Genomic DNA, 27,403 nt, shown 5'->3' on the forward strand with positions numbered 1-27,403 from the left:
AGCAATTAAAGATCCTGTGTGTTTTAAAGGGAAAAACAAGGGGATACAGACAACAAATGAATACACTCATTAGAAAACATGAATTGCAGGGAACTGTAAGGGAACTGAGAGATGAAAGGGAAACCCTTGAGTGGAAAATGTAATAATAAACTGCATATTCCTTTGTTGCTACTGCTGTTGTTTAGCTGTTAAACAAGAAAAGAAGGCTCAGAACCAGCTCTTTGGTAGGGAGCAGAGATTAAACCAAATACTAATGAAGCACAAACTACAAAGTACTAGCTGATAAATCCACCCTCGACTGGAAGAACATGAAGTGACACCTCACTGTGCTCCCTGAACAGCCACAGCACTGTGTTAAATACTGTCCTGCATGAATATTTAAATCAGCAGATTCAGATAAACCCCAACCAGATGAGTCTGACCCATTTTGGAGAAGCTTCCCAACGCTTCCAACATCAGAGAAGGCAGAGGATTGGGAGAAACCTTCACCTCCTGCCTGAGCTTCAAGCTCTGGAGTCACCAGCTGACCTGACCTGTGCTGCAGGCAAAGCAGCTCCTTTTGTCAGCTCTTCATTAATTGGGGAAGAATTAAAGAGCAGAAGTGTATTTAATGCCAATCAAGGTTTTTTGGGAAGGTAAATCCCATCCAACCAAGTTGCTTCCATTAAAAAGATTATAGCTATTAACACAGCCGAGCGAGGTAATGAGCTTTCAGGTTTAACAGCCCTAAGCATTCCAATTTAAAAGTTCAGTGCTAAGCAGGACCAAATAAATCATTTTGCAGGGATTAAGGATTTACTGACAGCCCCTATGTTTGGAAACATGCAGTTACTTCGTGGTGATGCTTCTGCCTCCTGCCTTTGAGCTCTAAGTCAGGGCCAAACCACAGCAAAGTCTCTGAACTGGGGAGTTTCCTTCGTGCCAGTGGAAACACCTGCACATTCCCAGCACTTCTGCCTGCTGCTGGCCGCCTCCTCACCACCCAGCCTGGAGCTGGGTGATTCAGGTATTAACCACGAGAGGGCACGAATACCTAAAGACCATCCCTTTCTACAGCAAACGCACCCACAGCAGCTCCAGAGCCCGGGCTCCAAGGCTCTTTGCAGTTTAACGGGTGTATTAATCACAGTCACGGACTGGTTTGGGTTGGAAGGGACCTTAAAACTCAGCTGGTTCCAACCCCCCTGCTACGGGCAGGGACACCTTCCACTAGCGCAGCCCTTAAAAAACAACCCCACAAGCTTTAGCAGTACTCCTACAATGACTTGAAAGGGAACCTGCCCCCTCAGAACTGGAGTTTGCTTCCACATGGAAGTTTCAAATCCTCCTCATGAAGATGCTGTCAGACAGCGCTTCCCCAAATGTGAATTAAAGCTTTATCAACTGCAGGCAGTGTTAATGCTAATAATCCAATTAAGTGCAAGCAAGGCTCATTTAGATACATGAAGGATTTCACTGCAAAATTAAGAACATTTAAAATTAGCAAGAAGGAAAAACACTCTGAAGCACCTGGGGACTGAGAATCCCCAAGTGTTGGGTGTATTTTTGCCTCCAAGTGCTTATTTTACAGACTGTTATTAAAACAGCCTCCATGGCTTCTCCAGGCACACACATAAACCGTTTACATGGATTTACCAATCCAAGTGGCATCCAGAAGCATTTTGTACAGCCTTATACACATCAAATCAATCCGTGTCACATCATCCCTCTGCTGCGCAGAGCTGTGCTTAATTGTACAGCTGGACTGGTGCTGCACAGCTCTGAGTTATCACAGCACCAGTGCCCATCTTAGTTGTCCACATGGGGCATGTTTCATACCTGGGATCTGCCTCTTCCTTGAGGATTCTCTCACCTGACTTTGCCTGCACTCAAAAAAACTCCACTTGGACTCACAACTGAAGTTCTGACTGAAAAGAACTGGATAAAGGAGCATTTTTAGATGACACCATTCATTAGCAGACGGACTGCAAATTCCTCACTCAAAGCTGTCAGGAAGAAATCTCTTCACCAGGTACCACGCAATGCCCACATGGGTCAGACTTGATTCCTTACAGCAGGCCAGAAGAAAGGTCTCCTTGCTTCTCACAAAGCTTTTTAGGTCAGCCTGGAGCCACCTGTACAGAGATTTGACCATGAGTGCTGGATAGAGAACTTTTCAGGAGGAGGAAAACACTGAAAAGGAATTGGGCTTTAATATGCAAAGAAAAATCTGATTAAAATTAAAAATCGGAGTAATGACACGTACAGAAGATATTATGATTTAATACAGCTTCATCAGCACTATGACTTTTGGTGGCTGTTTTTTAAGATGCTGAGCAGTGCTGCACTCAGCCCCTCCAAAACCAGGGAGGTCACCTGGCTTCTGGTCTGGAGAGAAAGGAACTGGAATCACAGAATTGTTCGAGTTGGAAGGGACCTCAAAGCTCATCCAGCTCCAACACCTGCCATGGGCAGGGACACCTTCCACTAGAGCAGGTCGCTCCAAGCCCCTGTGTCCAACCCGGCCTTGAACACTGCCAGGGATGGGGCAGCCACAGCTTCTGTGGGCACCCTGTGCCAGCGCCTCAGCATCCTCACAGGGAAGAGCTTCTGCCTGAGAGCTCATCTCAGTCTCCCCTCTGTCAGGTTAAAGCCATTCCCCTTGTTCTGTCCTTACACGCCCCGTTCCAAAACCCCTTCCCAGGTTTCCTGTAGCCCCTTAGGCACTGGGAGCTGCTCTAAGGTCTCCCCTTAAGGAGCCTTCTCTTCTCCAGGCTGAACCATCCCAGCTCTCTGGGCTCAAGCACACACTGCTGGGTCATGGGGAGCTTCTTATAAACCAACACCTCCTCCCCCCCACTCCTTCTCCTCAGGGCTGCTCTCAATCCAGTCTCCCCCAGCCTGTAGTTGTGTCTGGGATTGCCCAGATGCATTTTAAGATAAGCTCACTACTCAAGTCTTTAACACTTCCAAGTGTGAAGTTCTGCTTTCAGTTTAATTAACCATCAAACAGAGAAGTCATTTACTTCAAAAAGGCAGGGTGTTTATTTCCATAGGGAATAAAAATAAACTGTAATACAAGTGAAACTTCATGGAACAAATACATTTAGAGGAAAAAGGACACAGTGCTCCCCTAAACATGGTACAACAGGGGTTTTTAAGCAGTGCATGAACTAAAAGGACTTACACAGCCATCGCCCACAATCTTACACAACTGTCCCTCAACAGGGACACCAATAAAACCAGAGACTGACAAACAGCACAAACATTGACAGTTTCCAGCCGAGCACCACAGAGTTTTGGGAACAGTCCTACAAAGATCAGTTTGTGGACAATAAGAAAAATACATGTGTGCTCAGTTACACGTGACTAGATCCAGTGCTACGAGTTATTCCAGTAGTATGCTGCTACATTAAATACAGATGAATATACACAGAGAAATGATAAGATACACATCAACCATTGTCACCTATCCTCCTCCTGCATTGCCTCTGCAGTTCAGAGGTGCCAAAAGGACATTGAAATCCCTGCCTGAACCAACTACACTGACACAAACTGGCACTGACCTGGCTGCTCCTAGTGCTGAAGATGCTTATGAAGACATGGATTTCAACATCACCTGGTTGGAGACATTCCTCATCCAGTTAGTCAAGTGCTGTGTACGAATCCAAATAAAACTATTACATTCAGAACAGATTCTTCATCCCTGCTCCATCCTCAGGCATGGGAAGTGCCTATAGGTGGTATAAGGAGTAACATGTTAGGTCCATAGGAAGCACGACCCAGCACTCAGAGCAAAGACTAGGGAAGGGAAGGAGGGCAAAGCAGCAGCCACCTTCTGAATTGCCACTCATGAATATCCCTCACTGAGCAGTGCCAAGTGATCCCTTTGGGAGCACAACATCAGGCACTGGAGCTATCCAAAGACCAGTTTTGCACAAGTAAACTGAAACAGCACCCGGCACAAAAGCTCTTTTAAATGCCTCCCCCTGCAGGTGTTACAGCTCCGTCAGATGCCAGGGTGCTCCCTCTCAGTGCTCACCACCTCCAAACCTGACACACCACCAGGCACAGGTCACTCCAGATTTCTAGCTGTAACCCAGCAAAGACTAACTCGAAGTGTACATCTCTTGAAGCTCTGTGCACCTTCACCTCCCAGCAGAACCCTCAATCAGGTACCTAGGATGAGGCCTCCTTCCCTATCCTCACGGGGTAGCAGCACCCACATCGCAGATGGATTCTTCTTCTAAGTACTTAAATGAAAGGCATTCACTAAGAACAGGAACAGGACACACAGCCACAAGTGTATTACACCTCCAGGCTTTAACAAACTGCTTTTTCTCTCCTGTGAAAAAGGACCAACTAACTACAACTCCACAGGCAAACCAATCATTCCCTTTTTTCCTCCTGTAAACCAAACAGCACCAATTGGATTTTCCCTACCACAGGCAACAACTGCAGAACAAAAAGCAATTTTAAACCCAGCGTTATGAAGTTCACATTAAGACATTTCAAATGAGAAATGAAGATATACGAGCCCCTCTTCTACTTCCAAGTAGTAGCTTTAACACAGAGTATTGTAGGCATTGCCCACTGCAGTGCTTTACCTATTAGTAGTAAGAGAAATACAAGGTAGAGCATGACACTGTGATGCCATGGGGTATCTTGGTAAAGCAAGAGATGCTCCAGAAAAGGAAGAGTTTTACACAAACAGAGCAAACAGGATCCCTCCTCCTTCCCAGTTCTTGGAATCCAAATGGAAAGCAGCAAATTGCATTGCTCACTCAACAGCTCCACGTAAAAAGCTTTGCGGCTTCACAACACATGGATTCTCCACTAGAACAAACAAGCTACAGGGACTTTTCACCTACACAGTACTTGCCAAGAAGATTCCTATGAAACAGATTTACATTGCCTTTAACACTTTTAGGGAACATACAATAAAGTCAGTTGCCACTGTCAGCAGGACACTTCATGAGGAGTGAACATGGGGTTCTGACAAAGCTCTGGGAAGGAATCCAGCTGAGCAGAGACCTGAGGATGTGCTGCAGCACTTGGAACAGCTTCTCATTTTTGGTCTTGAAACACCCAAGAGTTACTATCAAAACTAAAAAGCTTCCAGGTAATCGGTTTGCAAAGAAATAAGCTCATAGAAAGACAGGAAACACTGGAATCTTTTCCAGCTCCATACATTTACAGCACCAGCATTAATGATTATTAATACATTAAATCCGAGAGGTTTAAAAAGACAGACCATTACCCTTTTATTTTGGCTAGGTCTTGTATTTCAAAGTATAAAGTTATCCATTGTTTTGTTACTGAAGTCAAAAGCAGCAAGATTACTAAGAGCTTACTAATACTTTCAGTATACGGAATAATCTTTCACAGTTCTATACACCTGTAGTAATCTTGTCATCAAGAAGGATATGCGGAGATGTCAGCATCACGTTTCAGGAATAAGCAAAGATGATTATACTTTCTCCAAGGTAATATATGGTAATTCAGAACTCAAGGCAATGTGTAAACATGTATAGAAACCTCCTGCAAAATGCTTTTCTACGATTAACCAGTGGTGTGTCCAAATCCTTCAGCAGTCAAATTCACTGCAGGCCTGAATCTCTAATTTTCAGTAGAGAACATGTTGCAAGGACTGATGAAATCCAGAATACCTGGTCCTGAAAAGTGCCAGTCTTGGTCTCATTTACCATTTCAGAGCTTTCTATTTGAGAAGCTACGAAGACCATCCACTACTCTTCTAACACCTAGAAAGGAAAGACAGGGCTGATGTATGCAAAACAGGCTCCAAACCAAAGTGCTCCAAATGGAGCTTTTACATTACCAAGAGGAAAAGGGAAACTATCTCCCCAGTACCCTCCAGTGGAAATCACAACAGATTCCCAGCCCTGGGTAACAGGAACAGCTGGATTAACACTTGGGGTACAATCTCCTCACTTCAGGAGTACATGGATATGGTAAACTTAAAAGGTTGGTAGAGTAACTTGGAGCTTCACAGATCTCTTTCTAGGGCAAAGAGACCCAAGAGCAGATGCTTGTCTTGAGATAAAGAAAAGATGCATTCAGAAAAGTGCACCCTTCAAAACAGATACATCCTTGTTGCATGACGCGCTATTCTTGATATGCAGCCACACAACAAATTCCAAACATCATTAAAATCCTGAACCAGACCTGCTTGTGCTTTGTTTTTAAATGGCTCATTGCACTGTAGTTCTACCTTGAAAGCAACTACATTCCTTGCTTTAAAACTGACAAACCTGCAAATTAAAAACCAGTTTCTCTTTGCCATTCTAGGCACTGAAAAACTCTGTTTTTAGGTATTGCCATTTTTCCTGGTGTCTTCTGATATACTTAAAAGATCTGTTTCCTTACCCAAAGCGAGACACTCAGGGGAGTTTTGTTTGGTTTTTTTTCCCTTTCTACTTGAACATGGAAGCTCACCTGGTCATTTCACCACATAAGCACATGAGCAATGGCTATTGCATTTTCTGCTGCTATAGTGGAATGTTTCTGCTTTTCACTGCAGACTGGGAGGGTTAACTTAGACAATGTTTATAGTTTCTATATTTCATAAAACCCCTGGGTTTAAGACCTAATGGCAGCATATAATTGAAACACCAAGATCCAGAAGAAAGCAGCAAAGCATCTTGAGTGAAGCTGCACGAAGAAACTCTGTTAAGAACATCTTTAGAAGATTGCCCAGAACAAGTACTAAGGAACAGCTTTCCCAACCAAATATTTTCCTATGGGATAAGCCCCTCTTTCTCTACCAGACTTATGGATAAATGGAATACAAGTTTCTGTTTTAAATCCCAACTTTGAACTGGTGTCTCCAGCTGAGATGCCTGCAGTTTAAGGAAACCAAGCAGTGCTAACAGCAAGAGTGAGCCCAAGCTGGAGCCACAGCCATGAGCCAAGACATCCACTCTTGTGTTTCACTGTGAGGACATGTCCCAAGTTAGGTTTTGTCACCAGCTCCACAGAAGTACAAAGTTCATCACCATGAGACAATACAGACAAAACATCTCTAAGGTTCACATAATTTTAACATCCAAGACAACCTGCACTATGATCACTCAGCACATGATGTGAAATAACCATTTGAAATCCCATTTCAGTAGCAGAACGCCCCTGATCTATAACTACTGCCTTGTCAATGGACATAAGGAGAGCACATCGACTATGTAGCTTTGAATTACATTACTCTCTTGCCTCAATTTAACCAAGATCATAAAACAAGGGATAATAAAATCCATACAATTTTTTTCCCTATCTTTTCTCACTTGTCATCCTTCCTCTGTCACAAAGCCACAGGTTACACAGGCTTTGTGGCTTGCTGCCCTCTCACAGTCAGTAAATGTGGTCCTTACCCTTTGAAAGGTCAGGTTAGAGGGAAGCTACTGTACTCAGGGGATCAGCAAAGATCCTGGAGAAGCCAGAGCAGGTAAACAAACTGGTTTAAAAATACTGCCTACAAAGGCAACCAAATACTACACTCTACACTACAGGAATAGAAAGAGAACATTGCATGGGTAGACATTAAAAGGTCTCCATAAAAAGGCACAGGGGGGTTTGGTTTTGTTTAACAAATATGCATAGGAAACAAAAAAAATGAATCAGTTCTGCCACAGGGTGAGGGTCCATGCAGATTCATTCACAGCTAAGAAAAGGGAGGAAGTGTTATTTTAAGAGGAACTGACATTTTTATCATTTTAAGATGACCTTGCACCATCACTGAGTAACTGGATTGTATCTTTCCTACTCCAGTTGTAAACACCACACAATTCCTAAGCCCCATGTAAATTGGAAAAGACTTCTTTCAGCTTGAAAGACCAAGTACTGGCAGCAGTCATGAACCTTAAACACGTTGTGTTTCCAGTAAGCAATAACGTTTGCACGAACTCGAGGCAGCCTCCTGGGCAGCTCTGCACACATCATCTTCATTTCAGCTGCAAAACGATGGGAACCAAACCAAATGCAGCCTGTGTGCCCTACAGCGAGCACAGCTCCCTGCCAACACACCACTCACACTCAGCTGCCCATGGGTAGAGGATCTGCACCTCCTGGGGGCACGGCCCCCTCAGGCCTCACCACAAGCATCTGGTTCATTGAAATCAGTTCTCAGAGCTCATCAGTGGTGCTGAGGTTTTCCACCCTTCACTTCAGTGTCCAACACACGAGGGGTGTCACTCAGATCCTGGAGGTCCCGGTGATGAGACAGGTTCTCTTTGTGCTTTTGGTCCACACCTGATGGAACATCTACATCCCCCATCAGGGCACCGTTGCTCAGCACAGGAGGTGGTTCCCCTTCATAACCCTGAGGAGTGTTGAGCATCGGTGTTTTTGAAGTAGTATGTCCTACTTTAGATAAGGAGGAGCCTTCACTGGGCAAAGGACCATCGAGGAAAGGAAGTTTCTACACAGATAAAATGACATGAAAAAAAGAAATTAATGGAAGTTGCTATTCCCAGATGCCAGAGATATACAAAAACCAACTGCCAACAGAACAGTCCTGTGCCAGTGCCTCTTCTTCAGCTCTGTAATCCAGCACTGAAGTACACAAGCATAGATCCTTACATGTTTGTATCCAATCGTTAAATTAACAAAACTAAAGTTTTCAGCACTCACATTAACCTACCAAAGGACACAGATAGCTCTTCTCACTGGTATATTTTTAGGTGACGCTCTCACTAATGTATTTTTAGGGCTTTTTTGGTTGGTTTGTGGTTTATTTGGGTGTTTTTTTAATACACATAGAAAGGATATTGTGGACAGAGCCTTTTAGCGTAAAGAAAAGCTACACTTCTCCTTGCAGGCTGTTGTAGAGGACTGTGGAGGGTTGACCCTGGCTGGGTTCCATGCACCCATCAAGCTGCTCTTATCACTCCCCTTCTCAGCAAGATGACGTGGGGATAAAGTAAGATAGAAAAACCCTTGTGAGTCAAGATAAAGGCAGTGTGATGAAGGACAAGCAGAGGTTGTGCATGGAAGCAAAGGAAAACACAAGATTTATACTCTACTTCCCAGGGAGCAAGGCTCATTATGTGCAGTCGTGGCTCCAGAGGACAAAAACCAAAATAACAAGTGCCCCTCTTCTTCCTTCCCCTCAGCAAAACTGCAGGGCTTAAACTGACCAGATTATTTTTTGGTTTTCTTTTCCGACTTGCACTGCCAAGTAGAGATCTGCATTTTCAGACAAATACAGAGCTGACCACATCATGAAGCATGTGGTTGTTTACTGTTCTGGGTTGAAGGAAAGACATTGGTTATTCCGGTCACAAGATCTCTGCCCTCCAATACCACAGAACACACATAGCAAATGAGCAAGATTCCCCACCCTGCTTTAGCAAAACACTTCAAATCTGAGGAAGCCACTTTCAGAGGCTAATTCAGCCCACACCATCCAGTTATGTTTTGGCTATTGCATGAAAGCCAACTTAAGTAACTCCACTGTTTAACACCTTTGTCTTGTGACTAAGAAGGCAGGAAAGAAAAACGAGGGGATGAGTTGCAAACAAGAACATTTTTGTATATTCATATTATTTATGTGGGGAAAACCAGGCCCATTCTTTTCTTCTCTCCTTAAAGTCTGATGTGAGTAGAGTCAAAATCCAGATGTTCTTTTTAAAACTACTTCATTTAGAGAATTAGAACATCAGGAACCCACAACAGAACCTGACCTACCACAGCTTCTACCTAGCAGATGAGAATTTAGAGTAAATCAGACCTATTGACTGCAGCAATGGCATTTAACCCCTCATTTTGCCCAGCTCTGCCCAGCTTGTTGAAGCCATTGTTCAGTGATAATGTTCAGCCCCAGGTATATTTGCCAAAACCAATGAGTGATTTAAAGTGTTATTAAGATTCAAGACTCACATTTTCCAGTTCAGATGCATTGTCCTCCAGTTTCATCTTCTGGCTCATGCAGTTTAGCAGATAATCCAGCACACACTGCTTTGGATGCATTCCTTTGTCAAAGCGGTTATACATCCCACACCAAAACCTCAAGGACAGGGCAATCAAAGGGTTATTTGTACACTACTGGCCAACAAACAAACTAGATGCTGTTTAGGAAACAAATTTTCAACCAATTAAGATTAGTAACATTCTAAAAATCTGCCACAGCCTTGGATTAGAAAACTCAGCATCAGTGGGTAAATACTTATAGTTTAAAAATACTTTTAAGGATTTAAGTATTATGGGGTTATGATCCACATGTGCTGGCAGCAGGTATTAGCATTAAGATGAAAACATGCTTTTCCCAATAGCGGACTTACTGGAGGCTTGGGAGCTCAGCCTCAAGCCCTCAATTTGCTCTGCTGTTATTAAAGCCCTTTGCCTGCCAGTAACCACACACAGCACTTAAAAACACATTTACATCCCTTCCCCCCTCAGCAGGCACCAGGAGTGAGGGAGAAACAAAGCACCACTAACCACTCCAGCTGTAACACCCTGGGCAAACAGAGAGACACGGCAACAAGAAATCCCTTACCTGACTCTGTGAGCCTGGGAGTGATGAGCACTGAAACTCCTGCTTAAGGGCCTTCCTTAATATATACATATATACAAAAAGTGAGGAAAGGAGGAACTTTGTTTAACAACTGCCAACCCCTATCATGTAAATGTGGCAGAGCAAGCAGCCAGGGGGTGTGTGGGGTTTATGTACATCTGAAGTTCTTTTCCTTGTCTTTCCTCACCCTCTTTCTCAACACCAAAGTCTTATTTTAATTTACATTACCTGCACTTATTTAGCAGTTACCTGTGCACTATTACTCCCAGTTTATGGATGAGGAATGGAGGGAAAAGGTAGAACAAACCATGTTCATCAGTGAATTTATAAAACCTGAACTGCCAATCTACATTAAAATGAAATAAATGCCCCTCTTCCCTCCTTGAACAAGGAACTTACTGGAAACTGAAAGGTAGTGTGTTAGGTTGAAGCTCTTTGTAAGCTGTAAATCCTTTGTACAAGGGATTTCTCAATTCCTGCTTCTTCTGTAAGAGGAAAGGCCACAGAGAATGGGTCTTCTCAAAGATTCTGTCAATTACAAATAACAGCTTATCAATAAAAGAAAGAATGAAGTTAAAGGGATAAATAGCTCTGGCTGAGCTGAGCAGAATCACATTAAGGGAATTAAGAATTATTTTTGCACAGTATCTGATTCATTTCATAAGCACAAGATATATGACTGAGGAATATATAACCATTTAAAATGGACTCGATCCAGTCAAAAGGGGTATTTGCAAGTTAATACTTTGGCCCAAATTAAAACATCTATCTTCAGGAATATAATTCATCTATAAATTGTTTTCACACTCCAGAACAGAAGCATCCTTCAAGACAAGGTTACCCTTAACCAATCCATAATTACATTAAAAGCACGAACACACAAACCTGCCCTTTTCCTGACTTTTAAAGAGACTTCTAGACTGTTGGCTTTCTAAACTGCCAATCTGCCAACTCACTTCAGATCCTCACGCTCCTTATGGCAGTTCCCAAGGAAGTTGCCAAACTGGCAGGAGTAGACATGGTCATGGATTTCAAGAAGGAAACGTTCATTGAACTCAAAAGAGCACGGGAACTGCTGCATGAGCTGCCACACACATTCAATGAACTGGGTGAAGACAGGGGAGACTTCTTTGGGGTCACCATCCAAATGGCCACATCTAGAGAGATGCAAATAAACCAGGGTTTAATCCTGTATCACCCAACAAAAAACAATTCCCTCACCATTGAACCACTGGGAAATTTTCTTCACTACTAGAATAAGAAACTATTCTGCAGAGACAGAAAAGAACCCCCGTGTGGTTTTTCTTACAGCAAGAGCACATTCAAGAGTGCTACCCTCTTTACTTGTGTCCCAAAGACAACTCTTAGGAGTGATGAGATTTGTCCCTTTCTCTAAAGTCAAATTAGCCGCAGAAGAGTCCATGTAACATTGCTGCAAGCATCACAAGAATTATTTGTAAACCAGGAATCCCCAGGCCTATGCCATGATGTCTGCATATGATGTGGTAAATATAACATCAAGTTAATAGCCCTACTAGATGCAGGCAATTACAGGAATCTGCTTAAGGGATGGCAAGTCGAATGGATTTTTAGTACTATACTGGGCTCAAGTTTATGCCTTGAACTTGGTAAAAGTTCAAGTCCTGAACAAATATGAGCTGAGATTTTCTTCCAGGAGGTGACTGCAGAAGAATCAACATGTCTTGCCAGAACATCAGCACTCCTCACGTAATGCGAGTGTGATTTTACAGGTAGGAAACCACTCAGAACTCAAACAATTTGTTCAAGACTGTTTGATTTTGTAAAGTAATAATAATAAAAAAGCACTGATGAAATAACCCCAGCAGATACTGGCTTTATGTCACCAACTCCAGTATTTTCCGTATCTTTTCTCCTCTGTCCTGTATTTTCATTAGCATTTTTCATGAACCTGAAAACACAGGATTAGTTTCCCTGTCAAGCCTTCACCAAGTCACTGCATCCATAATGTGCTGCTCTTACCTGTGTGAGAACTTGTGGCCCATTGCAATCCATTCCTTCTCTATCAGGACCTTCAGTTTCAAAACAGAGATGAGAAAAAGAGCATTATTTGTTTAGAAAAAGCAAAAGGAAGACTTTGATACTAACGTCTACAGAGCTTACAACCATGTTGACCCTCCTGGCATGAGAGACCAGTGAAAACAGTAACAGTGGTTTATAGATTAGAGTTATCCAGTTACCAGCACTATATCACTATTGAAATCACAAGTTATTTCAAGAAAGTCCAGTACTATTCTGAGGGAATTTCTATGTTGTTATAATAATATACAAACACACTGAGCTAAAAGAATTAATAGCTTAATATTAATTTGCGTTAATATGTTAACATAATCATCATGTACTATCAACACAGAGTATTGTGATATTCAGCAAAATAAATCAACTGGAATACAACAGATCTTTAACACACAAATAGGAGTGTAAGAAATACAGTTGCGTACTGCGCAGCTCCAGGTGAAATGAGAATATAGTTCTTTCTATTTTAAACAGAAAGCCTGTGCTATGTGTAAGAAGACAAGGAAGCACTATTTTCCTTAAACACATGTCTCATAAGGAAACACATGCCTGATACTGAATCCATTATTACTTTCCTTGCAGGGTCAGATTTAAAGATCAATTCCTGATACCATCATCCAGAGACTTAAAGAACAAAAAAGCAGAAATTCCTAACAGAGGTCTTTGAAGTCATATTGCATTTCAAATTTTCCCATTCCTTATACTTCTGTTGTATTTATTGAGGAATAAGTACTCTCCTGGGATTTGTGCATATAAACCATTTGCTCAGAGGACAGACAAGCATTTGTTTGTTTTAGTTACTGCTCCTTCTCCTAAGCAAAAGCACGTTTCTTAGTTCATACTGAATTGGCCAGAGTGCAGCCAAAGCCCAGGCAGATGTTTCACATTATGTCATTTTAACTGTTAAAAGACTGCAGTATAATCCAGACCCAAAACAATAATTAGTAATGAAAGCATGGAATGCAAGGAAACAATCTCAGCAGTGCAACTCACAAGCAGAAGGCAGAACTTGCACTGCTCTGATTTCAGGGTTTCTTTTAAGAAACTCTGCTGAGAAAGAGCAGCAGCCTTTCAGGTATTTAACAAGAGAGGAATGGAAGGATAACGTCACATATTGCTTTGTATATACAAGTGCCAGCTTCAAATAAGAAGCCTACAGTAGAAGCAAATGGTCAAATTGATGTATAACGGCTTTTAAAGAGGTCTTCAACAATGCACAGATTTTACCTGATACACAGGTTATGTGCTGCCCTGTGCACAAGAATGAGCTCAGGCAACTTTAAATCTCAGGAGATAAGAGGCCATTTACTCAGTCTTAAATGACAAGCTGCTTCACCACTTTTTTGTGGATTGCTGCCAGAGTTGCATCCTTTGCTCACTTATCCCTTGCTGAAATCTCATTAGTGGCTCTGCCATGGACATTCAAGGAAAAAAAGACTTGGGAACTGTAGATCAAGTGTGTTTTGTCCCCATGCTGTTCAGAGCAATTAAAGCTTGTTTATAGAAATCAAAGCTGCTTTTATATAGGTCACCTACTGTTTGTTCCAGGAAATGGCCCAAAACATTCAATTATGGCTTGTTTACAAACCCAGGAAGCACTTTCTGGTTTTGAAATTCCAGTGTTTGTGTTCTTACCATGAAGCCTTTAAAAGTCCTGTAGAAGGGATCCAAGAGGAGGCTGGCCAGGGAGCAGACCTGCGCTGTGCGGTCCCACCCGTCGGAGCAGTGCACCAGCACACTGGCTTTCTCATCCTTCACAGCCTGTCAAGAGACACCACACACAAAAGTTGAGCAGCTTTCTCAGTGTGTTACTGTAGTTAAATATGCTGTCCCTTCAGCTCCATTTACCTGGCTGGCCAGAGACCCAAGAGGAAAATTTGTCATTTCCCATCCAACCATGGAAAAGCACCAGTTCTGGGCACATCACCATCAACCCACACGAAACCCCAACCAGAACACAATGCCCTGGTGTGCCTTGAAGGCAACATAGGCTGTCAAGAAACAAAGAGCCTCTGATCTCAAAATGCTCAGTTTCCTGAAAGGCCAAGAAATTTCAGTTCCCTCCTCTAAGGAAAAAATTTGGTGGGTAAGTAAAGAATAATAACTGGCTACATGGGGACAAGAGACTTCGAGAAAAATTTAAGTGCTTATCCCAACTTCTTCCCATATGGATCACCTTGTGTTGGTGATAGAATAGAAACACTAAATAGCTTTTTGCTGGATACACAGGAAAACTTTAAGAGAGAAAAGACAACATGTACAGAAGTTCCCTACTCTCACCACGTGCTGCCTGCATGCCCTCTACTATCACTGAAGAGCCACATGCCTTGGTGACTTTTCTCCTTCTGCCTGACTTGCTCTGAAGAAATGAGGACTCTGTTGTATAATTAAAATTATCAGTGCCCACACTGCACAGCACCAGGAGAAAATAACCTGCTCTAAACAATCCCTCATTTAAAGCAGTTCAGAGCAGTTCAGTAACTAATGAGCACAAGGTTACAAGTTGTTTGCACTGGTAATTCCATGTTAGAGACATTTAGAAAGGTCACTTAGTCGCATTGTGACTTTGTTTCAAAGGAGTTCTAATAAAGCCTAGACAACTGCAACAAGCAGTAGCAATGCAGTGCACACGACAATGTCCTAACCCCTATGGCATTTAGTTTAGGCACAGGAAGTGGCTAGGAGAGAGCCAGCTGGGTGATCTGCTGATGCCCTCCAACTGCAGGCCTGGTTTTGAGAACTGAAGCCAACCTGACTAGAAATGTGTTCCCACCTTCTCTCCAGAGACATCTTCCAGCCTTGGAGCAGTCCCTAACAGACAAATACATTCTTAATTCACCTCAGGTCGGAGTACAGTTTTACCTTGGCAAGAAAGACACCTGCATCCATCACAGCCTTAATGTGCCGTAACCAACCAGAGTTCTCCAGGCCAGTGAGGAAATCACTCATTGAGGGGGACTTCATCTCACACACTGAGAACACAAACAAAGGAATTAGCAGACATTCCATTAACAACATCTTTTTCTTTTTCCCACCTCCTCATTATCTCTTCACAGCACCAGAGCTTGGGAGATCCCAAAAGCTCACATTTCCACACTGTCAGCAACATCCTATCTGAAGGACACAGAAACCACTGGGCTCCATACTTTAATACACAAACCAGCAATTTTTAGCTATGAGAGAACCTGAGGATCTGAAAATATCCTCCTTCTCCTCTTTTTAAATGGCAGCTCATTATTTTTTCAGCTGAGGTTTTTTCCAACAAAAGAAAGTGCCTTTTCTTCACTGTAAGTCACCTTCACACACCCATCTAACCACCACTAACATGCAGTGACCAAAGACCTGAAGAACAGAGAGTTCTGATTTAGAGAGAGAAATAACAGGTTAAACCTTGAAGGCAAATCAGATGCTATATTGAAACCCAGCAAAGAAAATACTTCTGGTAATGCAGCTTAATAGCCCATAAGCACCAGTAAGGTTTTTATCACTGTCTGAGAAGAATACAGGAGTAAACAAGTATTTATCCTGCTCTTCTTCCACCACAAATAAATCTGCCAGAACAGGCAATTGAGGACTTGTACTTGTCATCAGGACAATCTCTCGGTTGTGTGAATAGCCCCATTTTTCTCCAAGGTCACCGTGGGTCCTGCAGTGCCACCTGGCAATTGGTAGCATCAATTATTCAACTACTGTGAGGCAAGATGACCATTATGCTGCTCACTAAAATATTACACTTGTACTCTGAATGACAGCACTTGTATTAGAACTAATCACAGGGACCAAACAGAATGATTTGCAGCATCCCCTCTGCACAAGGACAGTAGCAGTGCTGGAAAGCAGCAAGCAGAGCAGACTGGTGTGATCCAAGCTGTGCATTCACCTTTGATGGAACCTCTCCAAAACTACATTACTGAGAATACAGGCCCGATTCACTTCTTGATCTGCATCAGCTCAGGTCAGCATTTCTTCTGCGCTGCTTCACATTTTTCCCCCTCTAAGTTCAGAGTCTCACAGAGCAGCTTAATTATCTGAGCAACTCTGCATTTTAATATCTATTTTAATGTACTAAAACATGCCTTTAATCATTAAGATGTATTGAAGACAAGTTCAGTTAAAGGAATAGGAAACAAATCAAAAAGAACTATGTATGTAGGGGATTCAAGTCTTTGGAAGATCATGCCAAAATTTCAAATCAGAAATACTGTTTAACACTGAACTGCTCCAAACTTTCCAAATGCCCAGAAAGTCATTTCTTCAACAATCTATGTCCGTTTTCTTTCGATAACTCACAAAATAACAATACAATGGAGTATTTTTCCAGCCTTTTAATTTGGCACATATAAGAAATTCACATTCTCTGGACCAGGGGTAAAGAAGAGTGGCCAGTCGTATGGCCTGCACGCACCTTCCAGCAGTTTCTGCAAGCTGCTCCTCATCACATGGATGTTTTCTATGCCAATAAATTTAAAGCGAATGTTATCATAGTTATCTTCGTTCTCATAGCCCTTCCCTGCAGCTCGGTTGGCCATGGCATTTAACTGTCACAGGCAAGGGAACAGGAGAAAAGAGAAAACTACAGCAAACAATATGCACAAATAAACAAGTCTGTTTTGCAAGTCCTTCTTTCTAGATCTCCCAGAAAATACACTGAACAAAGTCATTCCTCAGTTGCACTTCCCACCTCCCAGACACTGAAACAACTGTTTCACTAAAACCATGCCACTGTCCATCGTCCATATGCAGAGACTCAGTAAGGCCCAGGACAGGATTTTTTAGGGTGGCCAGCATGAAAACCATGCCCAGTTTCACAATACTGCTGTCATCAAAACAGGCAGAGAGACATTGTGTCTGCCTTAAGTGTGAGGCTATGCAGAAGATTCAGACAAAAGCATATGAAAGTCAAACTAGGAAAGCCATTTGTATGAGTAACATACATACATGGTGGTACAGAAATAGTAAGAGAATTCCAAAGCTTTTCACAGACATACATGCACAGATGAAATAAAGCCACCTGAGGGAAACATAGAAATATTCAAGTTGAGCAGAAAGAATATAGCAACCAACTGGAACTGCAGAAAAGCAGCAGAAAAGAAGCCAGCTACTCTAACAGTCACCCAAGCCAGTCTAAGAGCTACCAGGAAATCTTTAGTGGGGACCAAAAAAACCCAAAGGAGCACCTCAACCCCCCCATGTATTTATTTGTGAAGGAGTGAATTGAATCCAGAGAGAAGGAAGGGTCAGATACGGCATAAACATCTCCAGAATAACTAAACAACCATTGTGGTTCAGTTCTACCACACAAGACACGTTGTGTTAGAAGGAGAAATGCAACCAATTATAATTCTTCCCTTCTTCAAATACTTTAGAACAAAACTGCCACCAATGACAGGTGTCAGTAGAACATCTATGATACTGGAAGATGTCTGAACCAAAACATCATGCAGTTACTGCTATAACTAATCATATAATCACAGAATAGGTTCTCTCTAGGAAATGTCAAACTACAAAAAGCCAAAATACATTTCAGACCATCAGGTGAAACATTCTCCATCTTCCCAGGAAGACCTTTTCCCTTCTTGCCCATGCCATAGTTTAACTAAATCTATAGTTTCTATAAGATAACTGCAATGTCTGAACAGTGAAGCAGGCTCTTAGAAAGCTCAATTTTAAAATAATCAGAACGCTTTTAAATCTTTGTATTTAAATAATTGTGTACTATGAATATCCTCCTGTTCTAATTTGCCTCCCAGTCAGTATGCTTACAGGAATCATTTGAGTTGGTTTCTGAATTCAGTCCCTCAAGAAAGTTCACTACAGATTTAATCCTTCTTCAATATCCTCTTGCATAGACACCTCAGCAAAGAAGTTCTAGCCTCAGATAGTGGCTATGGATCAGAAAAGCTGAATTGTATTGAACTCCAAGCTGCACATCATGAGAACACAACTGTTTCTACAAAAGCAGAAAAAAAAGGAGGAATTGCTTTTCTCCATTGTTATCAAACTCTAGGCAGCCCCACTCCTTTCCAGGTCTACTGACAAAAGCACTTCACCCTGGTGGATCTGAATCCTAAAGGCTTCTCTCCAACTCAGTGTATTAAGGACCAGCTCTCTGCAGGAAAACGCTTCACTGTCTCAGCTGTTCAAAGCTGCCAGCTGCTTCACACAACTCTCACCTCAGCCCAGAATACGCCAACACTCCTAACAGCACTTAATGTTGCTGGCTTATTATGCACAAGCATCCATCGCATTAAGGCACTGAACCAGGAGCCTGATTCTGAATTCCTGATTCAGGACTGCCACAATTTAACTTAATGCAGTGTAAGAGTTATGAAAGAATGAACTGGAAACAGAATTACTACTTCTGTCACAAGCTTTAGAAGTAGCCACAAACCCCATGAAGATACCTTTGGCCTTGTGTCTACAACATACATGAAGGGACTCCCAGGGTTGGCTTCTCTGATGGCCTGCAGCATCTGTTCATCCTCCAGACAGCGTGCGCTGAACCCAGACAGGGGCTGGCTACAGCGGCAGATGGCAGCCTGCAACAAACAACACCTCACCTTTGCCTGCTTCCACATGGTCTCTACTGCACTGTCCCAAAGAATACAGTTTGTTGGGTTTAAGTGTCCCTTTCTCTTTCACTAAAAACCTCCTACTTCCACAGACATGCAGAAATATTACTGGAACATTTCTCCAAGTTACAATTTTGGGAATCTTAAGAAAGTATTGAGCTCTGCTGCAACCTCAGGGCTGTGCTCTCAAACCCACTATGCTCTGCATTATGATCAGTACCCCAAATGTTAGCACTTCTCATGTTTTCTACTTGGTTTCTATTGTCCAAACCATTAATTTCCACAACTTTGCTTATCAGTTGTTACTGTGCCATGCTCAGCACCGCACTGAGTATCCTTTAGGGAAATTCCAACAGCTGCCAGCACAACTCTACACAGTTGCCCAGGTCAAGTCATGCTTACTCAGGAAAGCAATCATTTGACTGTGACAGCATTTTCCTAACATGTGCACCTAAAACATGCTGAGACAGCAAACTTAAAAATGCACATTCTGGTCTTCAGTAGAACCCTTCACTTATTCTGAGCTGGTGGGATTTATTTCAGGGTGGTCCCTCCTCTTCAACTCTAAGAAGATCCAGCTGAGTTAATACGTATCTTGCTAAAACATTACTCAATATAGCAAAGAGTAGATTAAAAAACCTACATAATAAGGCATTGCTGGAAGCTGATTAAAAAAAATCCAGACAGGAAGCTTAGAAAGTCTGTGCTTTTTGCACAGCTCTGGATGTGTCCCAAGTGTTTGCCTTTAACCAGCTTATTCTGTGACTCAGAACAAGCCAGTATTAAAGGTGATAAGCACAGTTCTCAAATTGAAGTTAATATGCTCTAATGTGCCTCAGTTTTTCCTTTAACTAAAAGGGGATGGACAAGAAGGGGAACCCTCACTCCCCAACAAAGACAGCAGACAGTGAACAACTAACATTGTTTTCTTTGTACAAGTAAGAAAGCACCGGAATCCGTCCCCTGCTTCTGAACCGTGAGCTCCCGATCACCACTGCCTTACTAGCAGCTCGAGGCACCACTATTTCTGGAGGATACGTGTTGCAAACCTAAGTGAGAAGAAAGAAAATCCAGGTATTACTGCTTAGAATTCAAAATGCATGAAAAATTTATCTTTAGCATCTGATCTAGCATCTACGAACAACAGGATTAGATTGCTTCCTGTAGTGTATCTAACACTAAAGTTTCAAGCCATTAAGATGTATTTTAAAAAGTAGCACAGGAATAGGTGCAAAATAAAGCAGTGTGGTGAACAAAACAACCAATGTTGCATCTGAACTTTAAAAAACAGACTGCACTCTGCACAATATATATTAAAAGGAAGTTCTTTACATCCATTAATCTTATGAAAAGTTCCTGATCTGCCACAAAAAACTATATTAAGAACAACTATGTTTAAAAAGTTCCTTCTTATTCAACTTGAAATGAGCTTCCAGTATCCTCACAGACCAGCTTTGTCCTTTTTCCTTGAACAAGTACAATCTTTGCAGCAGGTACTTGACAGATAGGCTGTTCTCCAAGTCTGGCTTTACTTTAGGCTTGACAACATTAAGTTGGAAACCCTGAGGAAATTCTAAAGCACTGGCACTTGAGAGTTACATACTAGCAAGTAAAGCTTCAAAGTGATTAATACTTTAGATGCTCACATTCAGATGCCCTAATCAGCTAATGGAAAAAGCACTTCTCATCTTTTATCTCAATTCGGGCATCCAAAAATAGTCATTTCAAATTACCAGTCAATTATGACAGCACAGGCTTGTATTTCTTCAACCCAAGCCACAAAAGCAAAGGAAGCTTGTGGGGGAAGGGAACAGAGAGCAGGAGGAAGTGATTCAGGACTTAATATACTAGTATCTTCCTCAGAGCTGTTTGAGTTTTAGACAGAAAGCTCTGACAGTACACAACATCAGAAGAAATAAAAAGGGAAATAAAATGAAGCATGAGTTTGAGTAAGCTTGATGAAAAATGCTTTTGTTTTATGTGGTTTAGGTCCAATCTGGCTTTACAGGGGAGAAAGAAGAAAGCAACAACAGCAGCAGCCAGTTAGGACTGAAATGCATGACTGCCCTGATTTAGTAGAAGATCCAACCAACCAAGAAAAAACAGATTTCTGCTACTGTTCTTCCCTATCTAGTCCCTTTCCACTCTGCCTCATTCCCCACCAAGCCAAAATGCTGCCACTTATTTCTCTTCTACACATCTGCCATCAGCCTGGTGGGACAGGGCTTGAAAATGCCAAAAGCAGCAAAGGGTACTTCAAGTTTTTGTAACAGATGGCTTGACATTCCTCTAGAAAAACAAGTATCTGGTACTTTGCCAGGGGGATCAAAGCAAGCCAAGGTGACTCTGCAGCTCTATTCTATTCTTCCATAGAATCCTTATCCTCAACTTCACATCAAGACGATGCTGCTTCAATCAGAGCCAACTGAGCTCATTCCCCCCCTTGAGAGATCACTTATGCAGCACCAGGACTGCTGCATGTCCTTAATAACAAAGAAGAGATATTGCATTAAATGACTGCTGTGGGCAAAAATTACCTCATAGTCTTTATTAACATCTGTTAGTTCCCAGTAGTCGTTTGGAATTCCCATACGCTGGTAATCTACTTTTAAACCAATCAGCTTCCATCCAATCTCCCGACTCTCTTTAGACACTTTAGGATTATAGGAGAAAGCATAAAGTTCTTCAGGTTTTGCTGGGAAGAAGAAAGAAAAAAATTAATTGGTTAGAAGTTTTCTTTCTTTACTTCGTGTACTTCACTACTCCAAGTAAACTTAGACTGACTCTCACTCAAAATAAAACAACTGAGCACTACATAGAAGAGCAGGGAAATTTTAAGCATGCAAACCTCACATTTACAGGTTTTCATTCAGGATAGTACCAACAATTAATATTGAAATCCTCAGGAATTTCCAATAATCAGTTCCCACATATAGGGAGACAACTAAAATATTTTGTTAGAATTAAGTGAAACCTCAAAGTAGTAATTTTTCCTGATCACATTATTTCCTACTGAAGTCACTGCAACAGGCATGTCAGATGAGATTTATATCATAAGGATTAATCCATAAATGAAAACATATCTTAGAAGATGTATTTTCTGTGCAGAGTTCATAAACCAGCTCTTGCACACCTAGAAGTTCATCGCTCAACAGTGAGTTCAGAGCCGCATGGAAAACTTGACAGAAGGCTTGAATATTCCTGTCACCCAACAAAAGCTTCAGGCTGTGCCTGACAAGTACTAATTTTCTTCTTCCCTCCATCTCCACCACCCCAGTTCCTTCCCTCTCTTCATAAAATGCAAATCCAACCAATAACTCATTCAGCTGATTCCCATGGCAGCAAGTGCTCCAGAGTGAAACCTGTCAGAGTCTAATAAAGTACCCAGGTTACCAGACAGGTAACCCATAGCTGTCAATCATACATGTGCAAATCAAATCATTATATTCTCTGACAAAAAGCCATGCAGCAAGCATACATACAGGAGTTTCAAAGCAACAAAAGAGAACTTAAAATCTAGGAAAAAAAAAAGAAAAACCTACAGCACTCTACACAAACAGCCGTAAGACAAAGGAAACTGCTGGAAGCCTCAGCAGCAACAGCTCCTATGCCTCAAGATGCTACATTAAGCCCCTGATTTTCAAAACTGAAAGAACACTGACAGCTTTTAAACATCATCAGAAACTTGCCAGATGTCAGACCTAGGAAAACTCCAAAGCTCAGAGCACAAGGGACATGCTGGGAACAGACCCAAGCCTAAACACCATCAAAAACCCCCTGAACTTCGCAAAAAGCACTCCTACAGCATTTCTATTGAAGTCCTGTGTGACAGCAGCATGAAGCAGACTGGCAATATCAATTCCCTTCCCTTAAGCCTAGTGACATCATTACAAAATGCAATTACAAATGGCATCCTTATAATGCCAAACTCCAAACAGTGGCTCACAGAAGGAGCACCCCAAAACCAGAAGCTGCCACAGACAGAAGCCAGGTATGAAACTCAGCGGAATGCTGTCCTGTAAGAGCAAAGAGCCTGAAGATTCATCCATGATGGACTAAAAAGCTGAAGCCAGAAGAGACCACAGGCTTTTGAGGATGTTTTGCTTACACTCTGACTCTAAGTGACACCAGTCAGGGAGAAGCAGAGGATTTCACAACTGAACGACAAACACTGAAGAGTAGCCTAATGAGGTCGTTGGGAAACAAATGAAAGATGCCAACTTTTAAAGTTTTATTTGTGGGGTTCCAGAACTCTGTGAGCATCCAGATCAACTGGAAAGGGCAGAACTACACTCATCCAACAGCCAAGTCACAGAAATGAGTGACAGAAATGGGCACTGCCTCATTCCCACTGCCACAACAGATGTGCATTTCATGCAGAAGTGAACACCCTGGAGTCCACATAGCAGCACTCTACTTACTGAGCCAACCCTCACTGATCATCTCTGGTGGTGGGAACATATTCTGACTCCACATCCTCCCCTTTCTGTACTGACACCACAAACCCAAAGGTCTGGCAGGCAAAACTCTCTCTATGGCTTCCAGCTTGAAGCACTTCAATGATTAGCAAGGCCTAAATACCTGGTTGTGAGAGTTTAAGCAATGAAGTATAAACTTCGTGACAGTCACGTTCCTGCCCAATAACAAAGTGAGCCACATGGAAGTTCTTGCAGTGAATGAGGAGTGGATATCCAGCTGTGGTCAGAGGCAGCTTTTCTACAGTTGCAATATGGTGGTGCAGAATCTGAAAAACAGGAAATGAACAGTGGTTTTCAGAAGGCACTTATAAGGTCATAAGCAGTACAAGCAGTTATGGAGGTCTTCAAATACCATCAGTTGTTTAAGCTTGCTGCATCTAACTAGCAGCAAAAAGTTAGTTTGAGATATTTTTCAAACAAACATAACACCCTGACTCTGCACACAAAGGCTGGTAACTAAGAGCAAGACTGAAAAAGTACAGATGTATATAAATAACCTTGAGACTGACATGCAGCTCAGTTTACATGGTTCACTTTTTGCCTTCCCTCCACCCTCATATGCAATATATTTTGTCATTCCCATTTTAATATAGAATTAATTTAAAAATGGTAATTTCAGTCCTAATTTTGCACTTCTAAAAGCTGTACATTCAAGTTTGGCAACTTGAGCTTGAGACAGGAAACTAGACAAGTTTTTTGTGTTCCTGGAATTAGCACTAATTCAGTAAGTGACCTATATCAAGTCCCATTACTGTTCTAGCTTCAATACCAGCTGTTTCTATTAAGCATTTGGTATCAAAATACTATAAAAAGACCACTACAATATTGGAATTCACAAACCTGCTTGTTTTGGATATGAGGTATAAAGTAATTTTTATACATACTCCTGAACAGACTCCAGGTATCACAACATACCCATGTTTCTTTCCTGACATCAGCAGAGGCATCTACATAGATAAGGTGGGTGGCTGTCAGATATAACGTCCCATTTGCTGCCTTCCTATTTGTGTAGCGATCTAGTAATTTCACATTTTCAACCTGCAACACAGAAAGAGTATGAAAAACTGAGTTTAACTGAGGAAATATCTGTTGAACCACAATCATTTAACTCCTAATACACAAAATGGGAAGGAAGACAAAAAAATACAGGAATTCAAGTCACCTACAACAGTAATTCAGCTTTATACTACAAATTCAATCTATTTCTCCAGTAATTAAAGCCAAAAAGGTTAAGCAAAGAGCCCAGGCTTAGCACCAGTGTGAGCAACAGGATTACTGGACGTGTAGACAAGACAATCACAGTTTATTACTGTGCAAGGCTGCAGAAATAGTAAGTCAAACAGCTGTGAAAGACTGTCCATGTTCAGTATAATCACAGTATTCCTCCAAAAGAAACAGCCCCCTCCACTCTCACTTCCTACTTCTCAGTCCCTATAAACAAGTATTAGTAGCTACTTCTCCCAACACACTTCTTAGGCATGCATGCATTTCATAAACCACACTAAACTAATTAATAGAACCAGTTTCTACAAGCATCGATGCAAACATAATAAAACGTGCGGTTTTAAGTACTGTACATTATTTGACTGATTTTTTTTCCAGGCCTATTTGCTTCTTAAGGCACACAGATGGCAATTTTTTATTCATCATCAATAAAACTTATGGAAAGCAAAAACCCAAAAACATATATACAAAACATATGTACGAAAAGAGATAAACTGGAAGAGCAGAGGCCTGGGCTGTGTGTCCTCCTGGTACATCCCGTTTTCCAGCACACATAACTACATCTACCATTGCCCTTTTTCAGGCCACTAGAGACAAGCAGGTCCAGCAAAGCCCCTTAGGCAACATGGGTAAAGAGCATCCCCAAATTAGTATCCTAGCAAATAAAACAACAGAAAATAGAGCAAGCAGCATCTTTAAAAACTAATAACAATTAAAGAAATCAACTGTGGGCAGGCAGCTGTGTGAAGTAAATACAATTCTTCTAGGTGCCACAAACACAGCATTCCCAGAGCTCCTGTTTCACTTTATTCAACTGAAAAAGCACATTTTGATTCACTTCTTTACGCTGAAGAGGTCTCTGCACTTTGATATAAACGAAGTTTACATGAATCGAACCTAGAACACCTTTTGATCAGCATCCTTACTAAGCCCTGCTTTTCCATCAAGGCAATACAGGAAGAATTACCTATATATCAAGCAGTTTTAAACCTTACAGACTTATCCATGACCAGCTTGAAATATGCAAGTGATGCTCACTGATAGCTATGCCCTGAAGGAAAGCAGAGACACGGCGTTGATTAAAAATACGACTTTGAAACAAAAATAGCTTCTAAAAACTCAGGGCCCTGCCCAAAGCTCTCTCGAGGCCCACCGGTCCCCGAGGGGCTCCACCTCAGACGCCCCACACCCGGCCCTTCTGGCGGCCCCCAAGCACCGGGGCTGATACCGTGAGGGGCCAGCAGCTGAACCCCCGAGTCGACCCGGCCGCTTACCTTCGGCGTGGTGATGTGCTCCATGACGGCACCACCGCCCGCCTGCCCCTACTTTACCTCAGCGCGCCCGCGCGGCCCGGCCTCCGCGCCGCCATTTGCACGGGGCAGCGCCTGCCCCGCCCCGCCCCGTCCCGTCCCAAATCTCGCGAGAGCAGCGCGGGGCGGTGCCGCTGCCGCCCAGCATGGCGAGGGCAGGGCTGGATATGGAGCACCTGTGACTGCTTTAGTCTCCTTGTGGGTGTCTTCTGTCGACTCTGCTGTTGTGGGGAGCTTATCACGGACCAACACCTCAGGTCCTCCTCCTCAGGGCTCGCAATTCAGTCTTCCCCAGCCTGTCTTTGAGCCTGGCATTGCCCCAGCCCATGGGAAGGACCTTCTCCTTAGCTGTGTTGAACTCCATGAGGTTCACCCAGAGGCACCTCTCAAGGGTATCCAGGTCCCTCTGGATCCCATCCCTTCCTCCAGCATGTTGACAGCATCTCATGCCATCAGACTTGCTGAGGGTGCTCCATCCCACTGTTCGTGTTCCCAACAAAGATGCTGAAGAGCACTGGTCCCAGTGCTGACCCCTGAGCAATGCCATTTGTCCCTGTATGCACAATAAATCCCCATCAACAGAGCACTGAGCTCCTGTGTGATGTGACTGAAAAGCACATTTTGGCTGAGGAAAACACACTTGTTCCTGAGTGAAGGATTACTTGACACCCACACTGCTAGGCTGCTGTAATAGGAGTGCCAGGGGGCGAGGGGGCTGTTGAAAAGGAGCTTCCTTTACAAGTGTTATGAAGGTGTGAAAAATACCTTGTGATATGGTTTAGGTACAATCCAGTCACAGTTTCAGTCCTGCCCAGGTGCTGGGTGTTCTGTCCTTTCAGAAGCAGACAACATGATGTATGCACATGGCCAAGCCCATTGCTGGGGTGCTGATGCCAGGGTCACCTGAATGACACCAGGCATGAATTTGGCATTCGGAGGTTGTTTTTTTTCACTATAATGATACTCAGGAAATAACTGCTCAAGCAATAGCCTTGGGGAGCACAGATTTTGCCCGTATTTTACATTTCTGATTGTCACAAATAGATTCAGAACTATCTTCCCAGAGAAGAAGAATGCATCTGAGAAGCACCACAGCCTTCTTGCTCATTGCCTTGCCATCTGAGCTGCACTCCTTGGGTTTTAATGGTCTTAGCATGACGTGGCATTGTTTCTCCCCCCCGCCAAGCATCACAAGGCATGCTCCTATAAACTGTTCTTGCTGCCTGCACTTGGGAAAACAGAAATAAATCCGACTTTTGC

General features: G+C 42.5%; 1 protein-coding gene across 2 annotated transcripts; it reads right to left on the bottom strand.

The window, feature by feature from the left end:
• On the bottom strand, positions 1-26,255 carry MTMR8 (myotubularin related protein 8). 2 transcript variants are annotated; one of them, XM_062640094.1, is made up of 14 exons: positions 26,108-26,255; positions 24,525-24,647; positions 23,713-23,875; positions 21,669-21,826; positions 20,052-20,180; positions 18,964-19,098; positions 16,965-17,097; positions 15,422-15,531; positions 14,195-14,320; positions 12,506-12,555; positions 11,461-11,661; positions 10,904-11,032; positions 9,871-9,997; positions 1-2,114 (listed from the first exon to the last, which is right to left on the bottom strand). In XM_062640094.1, exons 1-14 carry the CDS (start codon positions 26,129-26,131, stop codon positions 2,100-2,102), a joined length of 1,623 nt encoding a protein of 540 aa, XP_062496078.1. In that variant the 5' UTR covers positions 26,132-26,255; the 3' UTR covers positions 1-2,099. The 2 variants fall into 2 exon arrangements, with proteins under 2 accessions (XP_062496078.1, XP_062496077.1); XM_062640093.1 differs by lacking the exon at positions 1-2,114 and adding an exon at positions 5,084-8,410.
• Between the last annotated feature and the right edge of the window lie 1,148 nt (positions 26,256-27,403).

The sequence above is a fragment of the Pezoporus occidentalis genome, unplaced genomic scaffold, assembly GCF_034315485.1.
Source record: "Pezoporus occidentalis ecotype Australia unplaced genomic scaffold, CSIRO_AGI_Poc_V1 ctg63, whole genome shotgun sequence".
NCBI classification, from domain to species: Eukaryota; Metazoa; Chordata; class Aves; order Psittaciformes; family Psittacidae; genus Pezoporus; species Pezoporus occidentalis.